General features: G+C 41.1%; 1 protein-coding gene across 3 annotated transcripts in view; it reads right to left on the reverse strand.

Annotated features, from left to right (window-relative positions):
- KPNA7 (karyopherin subunit alpha 7) overlaps window positions 1–16,262 on the reverse strand; it is a 132,374-nt gene that overhangs the window by 51,635 nt on the left and 64,477 nt on the right. For all 3 annotated transcript variants that reach the window (XM_089691486.1, XM_089691469.1, XM_089691478.1), the window contains exon 4: window positions 372–457. In XM_089691486.1, coding sequence (XP_089547612.1) covers window positions 372–457 — 86 coding nt within the window. The remainder of the gene's footprint in view (window positions 1–371; window positions 458–16,262) is intronic.

Below are 16,262 nucleotides of genomic sequence, written 5' to 3' on the forward strand. Positions count from 1 at the left end.
GGGGGGGAAGCCGTCCCTGCTGGGAGAACACACTATTGCTAGCATGAATATAAAAACAATTCAATAAAAAAAAATTTCACATGAGAAAATCTGTACCCAAGCCATTCTGTTAAATTGAGTACAATCAGCCAGACCATAGATTGTTAAAGTCTCCTCCTGCTAAACTGGCCGAGATTCAAACCATCAAATGATCGGCTTCAATATCCATCACCCACACCACACATTGTCAAGGAAAAAAAAACCTGCCAAACTGACGACCAACTGCTACTAGTCCTGACAAACTAAATTTTTATATACTCCCCCCCCCCAAAAAAAAAAAAAAAAAAAAAAAAAAAAAAAAAGGCCTTTTCAGCAACCCTTTCAACACTTACCTAGTAGCTTGCGTGCACTTCAGCTCAAGCTCTGAATCTCCAGAATGAATACTTTTAATTATCTCTTCCAAAGATAGTGGAGGACCCTGAAAGGTAAAATGCATTTCAGTTTTTGTTTTGGAATTAGGCCATGTCCCTTTAACTAGTCCGCAGTGGCTTAGGAGGTACTAAAAGGGAAAAAAAAAAACCACTGCATTACTGTCAGTAAACTTAATGACCAACTCCAGACTTTGCACTCAGATTATAGAGGGTGGCCTCCACTGCTCCTCAGGATTGCTACAGTGTCTGCTACAGGTGTAGAGACACTACTTTGCCCCTTTCATGATGTAGAGTACTTTTTCTAAAAATACCCCAAATAGACTTATTTACAATAGATGCGCTTCAGCCCCATTCTAAAACCAGCATGCTTTAGAATTGAAGGGCTGCAAAGTCCAGTTTGGAAGAGATTACAAGTGCCCGAGTCTAGAAAACCTCTAATGCTATACTTGACTCTTTTGGGGCAATATTGACAAGACCAAACTTTCCTTTAGTGCCACACGGGGAAAACAGTCAGGAAGCTATTCAGAACAAAATGTGAGCATGTGCTGAGAAGACAGAACACAAAAAAAAAAAAAAAGTGCATGTGCCAAGAAAATGACCTGGCATAGTTGCAAATATTATACATGTTGTGCAATTTGCAGAGAAATGCATGTATGCGCACGTGTGTTAGCACTGGCACATGTTCACTTACACCTGCTGCCAGAACTGGCACCAAACGCCCTATATAAGCACAATGGCTGCACTGAGTTTTATGGATGATCTTCAGCTACCAATACCCCTTGTTCCTCTGTATCCTATATTCTATGGACCTCCCATTATGGACCCAGCTCATCTCTGGACCTTCCTGCTACCCGACTCCTGGCTAGCGCTAAAGAACCCTGCCTCTCCTACCCAACTGTAGGTCTCCAGCCTGTTGTCCTACTATTCTGCCATCTCCATCTGATTCATTTGTAGGACCTTGGCTGTTTGACTATGCTCAAGGTTGCTCTGGCTTGCCTGTGTATGACCTCTGCTTCCGAAAGTTCTGTGAATGAACTACAAGTCCCAACTGCCACCATGGCACACACTTAGTCTGAATGAGTTGCAAGCATGCCGATTGGCGTGCTCTTAGTTCATTCTCTCTAGCTTTGTAAGAGCCCTATGGGGATACAGGCACAAAGAGGATTGTAGGAGCCTGAGAAAAAAAAAAAAAAAAAAAAAAAAAAAAAAACGCACCTATGATCTGCTGATAGAGCTTGAGAAAAGCAAATTGCTTCTTCAACTGTAGGCAGATATTTGAGCCAGTCTATGTAGTTTTCCACAAATTCAGATGCAAAATTGTCAACTTCTAGGAGAGACTTAAAATCGCTGACAGTTGTGATACCATCAGAACTTGAAGTGTCTGGTTTCTCAAAATGATAAACAGTGGAACATTAACTGAATGTCGGCCATAACTTGCTTGCTTGACTTGGAGCAAAATGCCTACATAAATGAACACTTGAGTCAAAGAGCATTCTGGTCTAGCTTCGGAGGGTGTATGCACCAAAGCATTGGCGGCACCTTTTCTTTGAGAGCACATGATCTCTTCAAGAGAAAGTCACTGAGCGCTTAAAAAAACTTTGGAAAATTAGCTCTTTGCCAGATATTTTTGGGAAGGTTTGCATCAAGCATCTTCAATGGCTTGTGAGCTGCTGAAGCTGTGCTCAAGTCTATCCCAGCAGAGTTGAGGCCTGTGGCAAGGTTGTCAATGTAAACAGCATTAAGCCTTGATCCGTTCTGGGTCCTTAATCAGTTGATCTAGTACTGCTGTAGTTCACCAATAGCAGCTTTGAAGGGGTTTCTAGCCTCTAGTTTGAAGGTTTATTAAACTGAGAGACCCTCTTGGTGAACTGCTCGTGAAGCATGCATTTAGGCAACTGACAGGTCTGTTTTTGGACTTAGAACAGATCTTGTGCCACATGCAACTGTACATTCAATCGACTGGTATGCAAAGATTGAGGGACCCTGGAGAGAAATGGTAGTGCAAAGGCATGCATACCCAATACTGGCTTAGAGTTTGTGTTGTGTTGAAGCTGTGGAGAAGTATAGGGTGTCCTGTGAAAAACCCAAAAATAAGGACCAAGCCATTGCTTGAACTCTTAAGGTGCCGAGTGCCACCCCTTTTCTACTCCATCCTGGAGGAACTCCAGTACTGAAGGTACAGAAGGGAGAGTGACTTGCCTCTGCCTACACAAAACCTTTGCATAATTTCCTGGTTATCTACTTTAAAGGAGTGCATCAATGACTCTGAACAACCCCTCTTCTGTAAAAAAGTTGTTGCTCAAGAACAAGCCTGTCTACTAAAAACTCTGGCATGACAAACTGGACCCTGAAGCAACAGATCTGGTCTGTTTGGAAGCTGCTTCAGTGTAAGGACAGACATTTTAGAGTAGAGAACCACTTTCTTCAGCCACCATGGAGTGGACTGACACTTAATTTCTGCAGCACACAAGGGATAAAGGTTAGAAAGGGAAAGGCATAAGCCAAACTGAAGTCTCAGCCCTGGGCCAGGGAATCAAAGCCCCAGGATGCTGACTGTTTGACAGAAGGAAAAAAAAAAAAAAAAAAAAAAAAAAAAAAAACCACCACACAAGTGCACGCACACACACTTTCATGGTTTGGCTCACCATTCTCAATGGATGGGCTTTCAACTCAAGATCTTCCTTGATGCTTGAAGAGTACTTTATGTGGATTGCAAAAATGGAGCATACCCTGTCCTCTGCCCAGTGTAAAAACTCCTGAGACAATCTTAGGAGTTCAAAAGGAGCTGGTGTTGCCTTGGCAATTTATATAGGCGATAGTTGCATTGTTGGAGAGACCCTATACCTCTCATCCCCACATCTCCTGTTTGAAGCTCATAAGGACTCCTGAGAGTTACTTGAAATTGGAGGAGGCCCATCTCAGTCCAGGGACAAGACCCCTGAATGCACAGATATGCCCATTCCTCCCCCCTACTGGTGGGCACCCCTCCCCCAGAATCTGGCATCTGGTCACTTTTACGGGATCCCACTCAACCCAAGGCTTGCCTTCTTTCAACCTCAGTGGATCCATCCACCAAGCTAAAGAAGCTTTCACTGAAGGAGGGAGATTGACCATCATATCCAATAAAGCTTTTTTGCTCCCAAGAAAAAAAAAAAAAAAAAAGAATAGAAAAATATTGAAGGTTCTCCTCTTGGATGTAACTGAGGACTACAGTTATCCATCCAGATACACAAAAGAAAAAAAGTTTAACAGTGAAATCTGCATCTCTTCTGCAATGGAGGAGTCAGATTTGAATCTTCGTAATGGTCTACAGTGTTTGAAAAACTGAAGACCATCTACCACAGAGTGGTCTTGATTGTGTTTGAACACTATGCAGGGAATATGTTGAAGATGCTGCAAAAGAATAAAAAAAAAAAAAAAAAAAAAAAACAACCTGGTAAATAATTGTGTTACAGTGATTGAAAAAAACGTAAAAAAAGACTGTCACGAAGATTCAAATCTGACTAATGGATTGCAGAAGAGATGAAGATAGCACACTATGTTTAACTCTCCATTTCTCTTGTATATCTGATGGCTGACTGTATATGAGCCTGGTTATACAGAGACATTCACAGTCCCAGGTGTGCCATACCAGAGTTATTTTGGAGGAGACCTCCACAGGATCTCTGTACCAAAGTGCTCCATGACCTTACCAAATAGACATGATCTTCTAATTGTGTAAGTGTGTATGGTGTCTGGTGGAGGGCCCTCATATCTTCCTAGGAAATGGTCAGCTCACCCAAGGAAGTGGTTTATTTTCTGCTGAGATTTCAGACACTTGTCCTTTAAAAGTTGGATATTTTACACATTGGAACCATTATCCCCTGTTTGAGCACAGTTTTCTTTAATAGACAAAGTGAAAAAACATAGGAGCGCAGCACATGTTATTTCAGCATGCACTGCATGCAAGAGACCTTTTCATGCCTTCAGACAAAAACAGGTCATCTAGTTGGCTTTGCTTCCTCACGCACCCAACTTTGTCAAGCTCCTCCCTTTCTAAAGAGCTACAGTACTGCACAAGTTTTAGGCAGGTGTGAAAAACATAATATAATTGGCACTTTATACATACACATTTTCTCACTTTGCTGGAATTTTTTTGTAGTTTGGCTGAGCACTTTATTTATACAACATCTTGGGAGAAAAATCTTCTGTGAATGTAGGCTGCCTCAAATCCTTCTGTCTCTTCACATAATCCCCCGACAGACTCCATGAGATCAGGGCTCTGTGGGGTTCAAACCATCAATTCCAAGACTTGTTCTTTACACTGAAGATTGACCCCCAAATATACAGCCAATATTAAGAACTTTGTCCTGCTGCAGAATAAATTTGGGGCCAATCACATGCCTCGCTAAGGGTATGGCATGATTGATAAGTCTTTTCACTGTTGCCTGCAGAAATTCTGTTCTGGCTGGAGAGCCATACAGTGAGCATCTGAATGCAGACGTGAAGCACTGTGGAGGCTCCTTGCAAATTTGGGCTGCATTTCTGCAAATTAGTTGGAGATTTGGTCAGGATCAATGGTGTTCACTGCTTAGAAAAGCAGGCAGATGCTTAACCATGCCTTCAAAGGAGATGTGCAATTAGCCCCAAATTAAGTCTGCAGCAGGACAACGAAACCAAACATGCAGCCAATGTCATCAAAAACTATCTTCAGTGTAAAGAAAAAAAAAAAGTCCTTGAAGTGATTGTTTGGCCCCCATGCCCTGATCTCAGTGTCTGAGATTACATTAGGACAGACTGATTTGAGGCAGCCTACATCCATAGTGTCCCTCACTACAGGGGGTCATTGTACCACCCCTACCCCCTTGTGGTACTGTGCCAATAGGTTGTACTACCTTCTAGGTATGAACAGGTTAGTTCTGTCCTACAAGATTTCCACCACAATGCAGTGAAGTTTTTCTAAGGGTATTTCGTCCTTTAGACTTTAGTTATATCACATCAATGTGGAGTTTCATGGTAGATTACATTCTTGTCTATATGCATTTTGCATGTTTCTGCTGATGGAAGTCATCAAGAATGTGATTCAATGCCATACTATTAAAGTCATGGGCAAAAAATATTGGCACCTGTGCACCTGCATGTTAGAGAATACACCTTTTTTGCCCAGAAAATTGTTGCAATTACAAAAGGTTTAGGCATTCTCATGCTTATTTCTTGTGTTTGTTTTGGTACGACAAAAAATGAGAAAAAAAAAAAAAAGCCAAAATAGACACATTCCACCCAAAACTCCAAAAATTAACTGGACAAAAAGTGGCCCCTTCTCAAAATTGTAAGAAATAATTGCATTCCACATTTGTGATGCTCCTGTAATTAAACTCATATCAATTACCAGGTGCTGCCAATATAGAAATCACACCGCCAACCAGTTAAAATGGTTAAAAATTGACTCAACCCTAGTTGTGTGCCACATGGAGCATGGAGAAGAGACAGCAAAGAATTGTCTGAGGATTTGAGCACAAATTATGGAAAAGTATGAGCAATCTCAAGGTTACAAGTCCATCTCCAAAGATCTTCATGTTCCTGCGTCCAACTTTGTCAAGGCTTCTACAACCCATGGCACTGTAGCCAATCTCCCTGGTTGTGAAGAAAATTTGATCAAAGATTGCAGTGAAAGATTGTTTGAAACTTGCAGACAAATTCATGCCAACCTTCAGGCCAAGGGTAAAACTGTCTGCTCACATTAAGGGATGCTGTGGTAGGAGACCAAGGAGGACCCCACTGCTAGAAAAAAAAAAACAAAAAAAAACCCCACTTACATGAGGAAGCCAAAAATTTTTTTTGGACAATGTGCTGTGGACAGACTAAACAAAAATTACAGCTTTTTGGTAAAGCCCATCATTCTACTGTTTTCAGAAAAAGCAACTAGGTCTTTAAACAAATACAATCCCTACAGTCAACATAGTGGAGGCTCACAAATGTTTTGGGGTTGCTTTGCCACTTCAGGCACTGGATGTCTTGAAATCTGAAGACAACCAGAAGAATTCTGGAGTGCAATGTAGGGCCCGGTATCAAAAAGTTGGGTCTGTCAGGTCATGGGTCTTACAGGACAGTGATCTAAAGAACACATCAAAAAGTACCCAGAAATGGTTTAAAAGACCAAGTGCTGGATAGTACGGAACTGGAAAAACTTCCAAAAAAGAACCCTCAAAAAAAAAAAAAAAAAAAAAGGAAGTGTAACTAAAAATATATATACGATCAAACGAAAATACGTATACCGGGAGTCCCTAGACACCAAGCCAATGAGAAGCTTACAGAAAAAAACAAACAAAAAACTAGAAGTGGACTGAACCAGAATAGGGAATTTGTGAATACTCAAAAAGTGTTCGTATAATACAGGGAGGGATGCAGGAATGGTAGCAAAATCCCCCTCATGCACTAGACACCAAGGAATAAAGATCACAACAGCAACTGATCCTAAACGTATGACCACATGTAGTCCAGAGGAGGATGTAAACAAAAAGGCCCATGACCCTCAGGTGCCAAGCTGTAGGGCACCATCCCGGCGAGATCCTAACAGGCCACTGTAACCTCCCTCATACATGATCAGGTCAAGAACTAAGCTGGTGTATTGATGGATGTTCCTGAGTGTAACTGCTCTAGAGGTGGTTTTAGATGGAAAGTGCACTCCTTTGATGGGATGTAATATGTAGCGGCCGTGGATGAACTAGCACTGGGATTTGCCTCAAAATTGAAGATAAGTATAGCCAGTAGACACAGTATGCAATAACTTCTCAAAGGAATGGCATTAGTTGAAGAGGCACAGTCCCTTTGATACATGAAGGTGCGCATGAAGAGACTTAAGCAGAGTAGGCAACAACTTCTCAATACACATGTTGGCATTATCTGAGGCATAGTCTTTTTGAATACACAAGGGTGCAGATGGTAGCTTGTAAGCACTCGAAGTATGCAATATCTTCTCAGACAAAATAGCATTATCTGATGCACAGTCTCTTTAATTGCACAAGGGTGCACGTACTATAGCTAGTAAGAAATCAAAGTATATTGTGACTCTTCAAAGAAATGACATTATCTGCGGCACAGTCCCTTTGAATGCATAGGGATACACTCCTAGTTATTTTTCTGTAAGTTTCTCAGTACTGAACTGGCCAGCAATGAGTCCAGATCTCAATCCCATAAAGCACCTGTGGAGAGATCTCAAAACAGTAGTTGGGAAAAGGAACCTTTCCAATCTGAGACCTGGAGCAGTTGGTGAATAAAGGTCCAAAATTCTAGTAGAGGTGTAAGAAAATCATTGATGGTTAGGAGGAAGCGATTTCAGTTCCCCCCCCCCCCCAAGGGGTATGCAACCAAATATTGACTTGAGGGTTTCTCCACTGTCATACCAATACCAAAACATGAGAATGCCTCAACATTTGTAATTGCAACAATCTTCTGGGCAAAGTGGTGCATTATCTGACAGAAATGCAGGGGTGCCAATATGTTTGGCCATGGCAATATATTATAACACACCCCCCTAGATGAATTGATGCTGTTCTGAAGGCAAAGTGTGGTCACACCAAATACTGATTTTGATTTCTCCCTCCCCCCCCATATACTTTCCCATCTTGTTCATTGATAAACCATTAACACTTTCTAAAAGAGTTCTTAAATTTATATAGCATTTTTTCACACTTGCCTAAAAGTTTTGCACAGTGCCGTCTAGTAATATGGGGAGGTAATTGTAGGAGAGAAGTTTAGCCAAAGCATCCTAGGCCACCTTGTTTGTAGAAGATGATTCTACAAACAAAAGTCAGGCTGATGTTATCAGCCCTGGCTTCCATATCCATGCCCAGCCAGCAGACTCTGTAGGATACCTTGCTTCCATGACCCTCATCCCAAATTGCAAAGACAGGACTTACCGCCACTAGTCTTCAATTGCAGCACAGCCACTGCCCTTCAGTCCATAGGAGAGTAGAGGTGTTTAATACAGCTCTGCTGAACGCTGTGCCTCTGGGTGAACCTGTGTTCAATTCTTTACCTTCACACTAGAAAATGCCTGGATGTGGACCCAAGTGCTGCTCATGTGCTTGCAGAAAAAACCAGGTGTGTAGATTGATATGCCCCCAGGGGCAGACTGACCATTTGAGCACTTGGTCACCACCCGAGGGCCCGGGGTCAGTAGGGGGCCCCATGAAATACCCCTGGTACCTTTTATAGGCTTTTTGGGTGTGCTTTGAGTGTGGGCAAGGACACAGGGGCCCCATGATCCTCTATTGCCTGGGGGCCCCATGAGTTGTCAGTCCGCCCCTGTATGCCCCTTACCATCCAGATGCTGCACATGGTGTACATCCTTTCCAGCCGCCAGGAGCTCTTACCAAGTAGCTTAGTCCAACCACCCTGCTTTGAAGGAGGCTCAATGTGAATTGTACTTCTGCATATGCTCCTGTGCCTGCAGCCTCTCAGGAACACACTGATCTCTGTAGCTGAACCAATCACATGCACTTTGCCCCTCAAACTCAAGTCCAAGGAATTTGGTAGGCCAGCAGCAAGGAATGTCTCAGGAGTCAGCACACAACCATTGATCGGAAAGGGGTAGCCACTGAGTCTTTCCTGTGGCAGGAGTGCATTCCTACCAAAGGAATCAGGAATATTTCCAAGAACGAAGAAAAAAATAAATAAATAAATAAAAAAAAGTTATAATCCTATACCCACAGTTGATCCAGAGGAAGGCAAAATAACCCAGTAAAGCATGATCCAATTTGCTCCTGCAGGGGGCAAAAAAAAAAAAAAAAAAAATTTCTTCCTGATCCCCCGAGAGGCAAATCAGATGTTCCATAGATCACCTTTACCTATAAAATGTTAGTATCCAGTTAGATACTGGATATCAAATAAAGAATCCAGGCCTTTTTATTTTTTTTTTTAAAGCAATCCACTGAGCTGGCCAGAACCAACTCTTGAGGGAGTCTATTCCACATTTTCACAGCACTCACTGAAGAAACCTTTCCGTGTTTGGAGATTAAATCTCTTTTCCTCCAGACATAAAGAGTGCCCCCTTGTCCTCTGGACCTCAGGGTGAATAGCTCTACACAGAGTTCACTATGCGAACCACTTTTTTTTTTTTTTTTTTAAAAGACATGTTGATCATATCCCACCTTAATCTCTTCTCAAGAGAATTCAATTCCTCCAAATAGCTTTCCTCATAGCTGAGCTCCTCCATGCCTCTTATCAGTTTGGTTGCCCTTCTCTGCACTCTCCAGTTCCCCAATGTTTCCCCAATGTTTGTGAATTGATGCCCAAAACTGAACAAGATGAGGTCATACTAAGGATTGGTACAGGGGTAAAGATGATACATCTCTCTGGTGTCTATACCTCTTAATAGACGAGGATTTTGCTCCCTTTAGAAACCACAAGCTTAATGGCATGCAATGCCAAGCTGTGATCTACCATAACTCCCAGATCCTTCACCATTGATACCCCTAGTTGTACGACGCATGCATATTCTTAGCCCCCCCCCCCCCCCCTGCATAACCTTACATTTAATCAATAAACCTCATTTGCCACATAGTTGCCCAAATAAACCGTGCATTGAGGTCAGCTTGTAAGTTGAAGACATCCTGTAAGGACGTTATTCCACTGCACAGCTTGGTGTCATCTGCAAAGACTGAAGTTGTATTTTTAATCCAAGACCCTATATTGTTTATAAATATATTATATTAATATTCATACACAACAGACATTGTAAGACCATCTCAACTGAACCAAAGGCTCCCAACATTTGAGCAAAAAATTTCTATAGTTCGTAAGGTTGAATAAAGACACCAGTCCATCCAGTACCTGTGTGGGCATGTGTTTATGTCAATACAAATTGACCACATCCCTGTATATGGTGTTAAGATGCCCATCTAACGCTTTGACACTTCCTGCTGACAGATAGTTGGAATTCCACATTCCTACCCACTATGCTGTTTAAAGTTAAACCACTTCTACATGAATGAGTGGCCAAGTTTATATCATTTACCATATCACTCCCAAGTGAGTTCTCTAGGGTGTGCAAGTTTAATGGTTGTAGCCCTTCCTTGTAAACAGAGGTCCTCCATCCTTTGAGGTCAGTATGCTCTGACCTCGCTTTCTTCCAATTAATACACGTTAATAGATGTGGGTTTATTACCAATTGTGCTCTTACATTTCTTTATTCTATTTTGAAGTGACAGAATATAATAGCATGACATGGTTTCTCATTCTTGATCTCAGAAACCTGCAAAAATGCATAAAAAATAAATAAAATTACCACTATTACTACAGGGACAATGACTCCCTGTAGTAAGGGACACCATTCCCTGCCCTCAGAGCAGTTGTACCTTGCAGTCAGTACATACTGGGTAGTATTTTTAGAGTAGTAAATTAGACAGCCATGTTTCCAGAGGGGGAAGAGAAGAGGGAAAAAAAATGGGAGTGAAGGGAACAACCGCACAAGGAGCTAGTTCCAAAGACGTTAAATATTCATCCGAAAAGTAAAACGTCCCAATATAGCCAGCGTGTCGTGTGTTCCTCCATTTTATCCCCTTAGCCCTTTGACGACTAAGATTTTGGAACGCGAAAATAATAAATTTTTTGTTTTTAAAGTTCGTACACTTCAGTTGCTGTAACTAAGCCATTTCATGAAATAATTGGCAAAAAGCTAGATCCATTTGTTAAGAACTACTGCCTGACTATCTATTCAAAATGCATCAGTTTGATGACGCAACTTCCGCCGATGTCACTTCCACCCTTTGGAATGCACGCTGGAATGCGGTGGCCATCTTTTTCTTCCATTTACAAACAAAGCTGAACACACTCAGTGCCAAGTAATAGGCACTTTTGTGAGTTGCATTTTAAATGATTTATCCCCACTATTAAAGGTTTGCAGTTTACACTATGGAATGTGTTTAGTTTTAATTTTTATGCTGAATACCTAATATTGCCTGTGAAGGAGAGGTGCTGGTATTAACTAGCCCCCAAGAAGGATCACTTTTATTACCAACACCCTTATTCGGTGAAGACACAATCAGTTACTACTAGCAACGTTGTGGAATACATGTGAAGGAACAGCGTTCACCAATAATACGTGGAATCTTGGGATAGTCTCAACAAAAGCGCTAGTGACCATCCCAGAGATAGGTGGTCATGGGATGACTGAGTAAATCCATGTGGGGCACCAGTCTGTATTAAAGTGACAAGTGCTCCACTGTGCTCAGAGTTCAAAATCAAGAATCTAGCACGTTTGCTTTTTTTTTTCACATATTGGGACTGCACAGGAAAACCAGTTTACAGATGTGTATTATGAATGATATCAAGTTTATATTGTTTACACTATTTTTGCACAGTCTATATGGCATTTATTCCTTTTAGTGTTTGAATGCAAAAAAGTGACCTTGTCCATTTTTTAAAGGCTTTTCCCCCCTTTTTTATAGGCTTTTTATGCCAGATTTAACCTTCGCTCTTATAGATTTGTTGCCAATTGGAATACACTGGCTAATACCAATATTTAATGTTCTTAAAGCGGAGCTCCACCTGAAAGTGGAAGCTCCACTTCATTATTACAGGTACTCATAGCGCTGTCAAATTACAAATATATTGTACATTCACATCAGTCCCTAACCCGCAAGGGGCATACAATATAAGGTCCCTAACTTACATTCATATATACACATACTAGGGCCAATTTAGACAGGATCCAATTCACCTACCAGCATGTCTTTGGTTTCCTCCCACACTCCAGAGTACCCAGAGGAAACCCACACAGGGAGAACATGCTGTGCCTGCGTGGGTTTCCTCCCACACTTCAAAGACATGTTGGTAGGTGAATTGGATCCTGTCTAAATTGGCCCTAGTATGTGTATGTATGGATGTGAGCTAGGAACCTTAGATTGTACACCCCTTGAGGGTTAGGTACTGATGTGAATGTACAATATACTGTATATATGCAGAGCGCTGCATAAATAGACTACACTATATAAAAGTACCTGTAATGCTTTGTCCGCCGCTCCCCATTAACGTTTGGCACCTTTGGGGAGCGGGACCCAAATTTGACAGGTACCCGCTCCCACTGCAGTCGCCTAGGCGATCAGAAGTTTACCTCCTCCCTCCCCCATGTCATGGGTCCCAGAAGACTAACTACAGGGCCATTCACAAAGTGCAGCGCTCCTAGCGACTGAAAAAAAAAAAAGTTCATTTTTTTTCAATCATTGCAAAAAAGTTTTTATGAAGTACAATCACATACTAATTATTTGGATTCCACAACAATACCGTATATTTGCAGAAAACACTAGCACTTTGACACTGAGCTGAAACACAAAAAGGATATGTTTTCTTTGATGGATGAATGGCTGTATTATCAACGTAAACATTTTGTTGCAACACTTCCACAGCCTATAAGAGGGGTGGAAAATTTGCACCCATTAGAGCACTTTATTAGTTTTAGAAGGGATACAAAAACATCGCACGTTCCGTATGTACAAGACTTACCATAATATCCGAACCAACTACATTAGGCTATATGGAGAAATGGGAAAATGAATTGGAAACAATTGAATGAGCAACAGAAAGAATATTTTGGATTGCACAGGGAGCAACAAGATAATATGCTACGCCCAGTAAAGTTCATAAGAGTAAAGTTCATAAGTACCCAGAGAGCTCTTCACTTTGCAGAAGAGGTTGTGGGAAAAAAGGTACACTGGCACATATATGGTGGGAATTTCACAGTGAAACAAAATAAAAACAGGATTGTATTTCATTTAATTAATACAGCAAAAGGATTGATCCCTAAATTTTGGAAGGTCCAGGAATCCCCTAAAGTCAAAGGCTGGACAAAGAGGGTATTATTTATAAAGAAAGAAGAGCTATACCATAGTGGAGAAGTTTATGAAAATGTGGAAAAAAAAAAAAGGTGTGAATTTAAGACTACATGGAGATTTGCTGAACTGATGGAATAAGAGGGAAAAGGGAACAAGGAGAGGGAGGAATGGGAAGAAAAGGTTACCTTAATTAGTCAGCATTTGTAAAATAAGAGAATGGGAAGGGGGAAGTAAATAAAATGTTATTAATAGTAGATTTGTGTCAGTAATGTATTGGTATAATATAATTAATAAAGACAAAATTTTGCAGATAAATTGTTCATAAAAAATTTGGGCCAAGATTTATTCTGCTACATTTTTGATGAAACTAACCCAAATCAGTGTATGTTATTTCATCCACAAACTATGGGGTTTATCTGAAAAAAATAATATCAATCCTGATGTACTGACTGCCTCATTTCTTTTTTATTAATATTTTATTAGGTTCTACATTTAATCTATTCCATCAATAAAAAGCTATGAATCTATAATCACCACAAGTACAAAAACTTCCTTCCCCCCCCCACCCTAACCCGGTCGCTACAGCCTTCCCTCCCCTTCCCCACCCACCCCCACCCTCCCTCCCCTCTGCATCCTTCCCCTATTTTTGGGCGTCCCAGGGTTTTCATTTATTTTTAAATACTTTCAATTAGCTTAACCTTCTTAAACTCCTCCCATTTCTCACAAAAGCACTCCATTTTATCCTAATCTATATGGTGTAGTTCCTCCATTTTACATATCTGATCTATTTTCTTATCCAATCCGTTGTCTTTGGCGTTTCTTGTTCCCTCCAGAATTTAGGAATCAAACTTTTTGCTGCATTAAAATAATGCAATAACCGCACATTTTTGTATTTTTCAACCGTTAACTCTATTCCATGTAAAAGACATATCCTTTAATCCTTTGGTATTTTTCTCCTAGTTATTTCCTGTCTCTGGTGGATTATTTCCTTCCAATATTCCTGAATTTTATAACACTCCCACCAAATATGAACCACCGTGCCCTGTACCCCGCATCCCCGCCAACACAAGGGTGAATTATCCCTGTTTTGTTTGTGTACTAGATTTGGTGTCATATACCACCTCGCTAAACATTTACCGTATTTTTCGCTCCATAAGACGCACTTTTTTCCCCCCAAAAAAGGGGGGGAAATGTCAGTGTGTCTTATGGAGCGAATATGGAGCGGCCGGTCCGGTATTTCCACTGCCGCCGTGTCAGAATACCGGGCCGGCCGCTCAGCTCTACAGCGGGACCTTATAGAGATGACTGCTGACCTTTTGGGAGGGAGGGGGAGCGGGTACCTGAATTTGACAGGTACCCGCTCCCACTTCCGTGGAGTTGTTCTTTCATCTTACCCGTTCCTCTATCCAGCGGCGCGGTCTTCCCGGCTTCTGTAGTGTGGGCATGACAATCGGGTGCCAAGTGCGCATGCGCAAGAAGCAGTGCTTTTTGTGAATGGTAAGGCGGCACCTGGGACACAAGACAGATCCCAGAAGTCGCTGGACCAATCACAAAGCGCAAGTGCTTCTTGTTCATGCGCACTGGGCACCCGGCTGTCATGCCGAGCGCCATTACAGAAGCCGGGAAGACAGCGCGCGGCTGGATAGAGGAACAGGTAAGATGCAAGAACAACTCCGCGGAAGTGGGAGCGGGTATCTGTCAAATTCAGGTACCCGCTCCCCCCCCTCCCCAAAGGTCAGCGGTCATCCCTGTACTGTGTCCGCAGTCTCTGGTCATCCCCTGTACTATGTCTGCAGTCCATTAGTTCAGAATTTTTTTTTCCTGTTTTCTGCCTCTAAAACCTAGGTGCGTCTTATGGTCAGGTGCGTCTTATGGAGCGAAAAATACGGTAATTCATCTCTACATCTTTCATATTTACATTACCATGTGTTAATTTATAAATCTTTATTTCTTATCCTCTTTAATCCTAATTCTCTTCCCCATTTCTCCATATAAGCAGGGATCGTGTTTGTCAACCTAGTGAGAATTTTATATATTTTTGTTCAGTTAAGTTCCATGTTTCCCATCACCCCATGTACTAAACAAATGCTCAAATGGGTTCCACTTTTTTTTCCTTAAGGGCCTAGGGAGCTTTTCTATAAAATGTTTCATCTGCAAATACCACCACTCATCCACCCTAGCAAACAACTCAGTCTTCCTTTTCATTTCCACTAGGGGACAAATTTCCTCGCCATTCATTATGTCTCTCAACTGTGCATCCTTTTTTATCCATCTCCCTGCAACTTTTTCATTCCCCGGAGGGAAGTAATCTGTGTTTACTATGGGCATCAACATTGAGTTAAATTCCCATCCCATCCGTTTATGTATTGTGTCCCAAGTTTTCAAACAATTCATGTAAATATACTTGTACTATCAATCTACGACAGTGAGGTGGTAACCATATTATCCGACTCAAATGTGTTTTCTATATATTTTCCATCTTTTTCCCTGTGCATTGTGTCCAATCAAAAATATAATTCAATATTGATAGCACATATCTTTTAAAATCAGGAACACCCAATCCCCCATTCTCTCTCTAGTTAAAACTTTGTAACTTATTCTATGTTTTCTATTTCCCCTTAAAAACTTTATCATAATTTTCTTCATTGTCCTAAAATATATTCCTGGCAGCTTTATTGGGATCATATGAAATTTATATAAAATTTTTGGAACAATTACCATTTTTAATCTGATTTATTCGTCCTATCCAAGATATACCACCTATCCCTAATTTTCTAATTTCCTCAATTTTGTTTAATAGTGGTATATAATTTGCTTTATATAGGTTCTTTGAAGATACAGTTAAGTTTATTCCCAAATATTTTAGTTATTTCCTTCCACGAGAAAGAAATTTTTGTAAAGCCTCTCCTCTTGGAAGATTTATATTCAAGATCTCAGTTTTAGCTGGATTAATTTTTAGGTTAGACAGCTCCCCATATTCCTTCAGCGGTTTCATTAAATTAGGTAAAGTTATCCTTGTGAATAAAAGTGGGAAATCCTC

The sequence above is a fragment of the Staurois parvus genome, unplaced genomic scaffold (assembly GCF_062004578.1).
Source record: "Staurois parvus isolate SC_StPar_1 unplaced genomic scaffold, SC_StPar_1.0 ptg000022l, whole genome shotgun sequence".
Classification (NCBI taxonomy): domain Eukaryota; kingdom Metazoa; phylum Chordata; class Amphibia; order Anura; family Ranidae; genus Staurois; species Staurois parvus.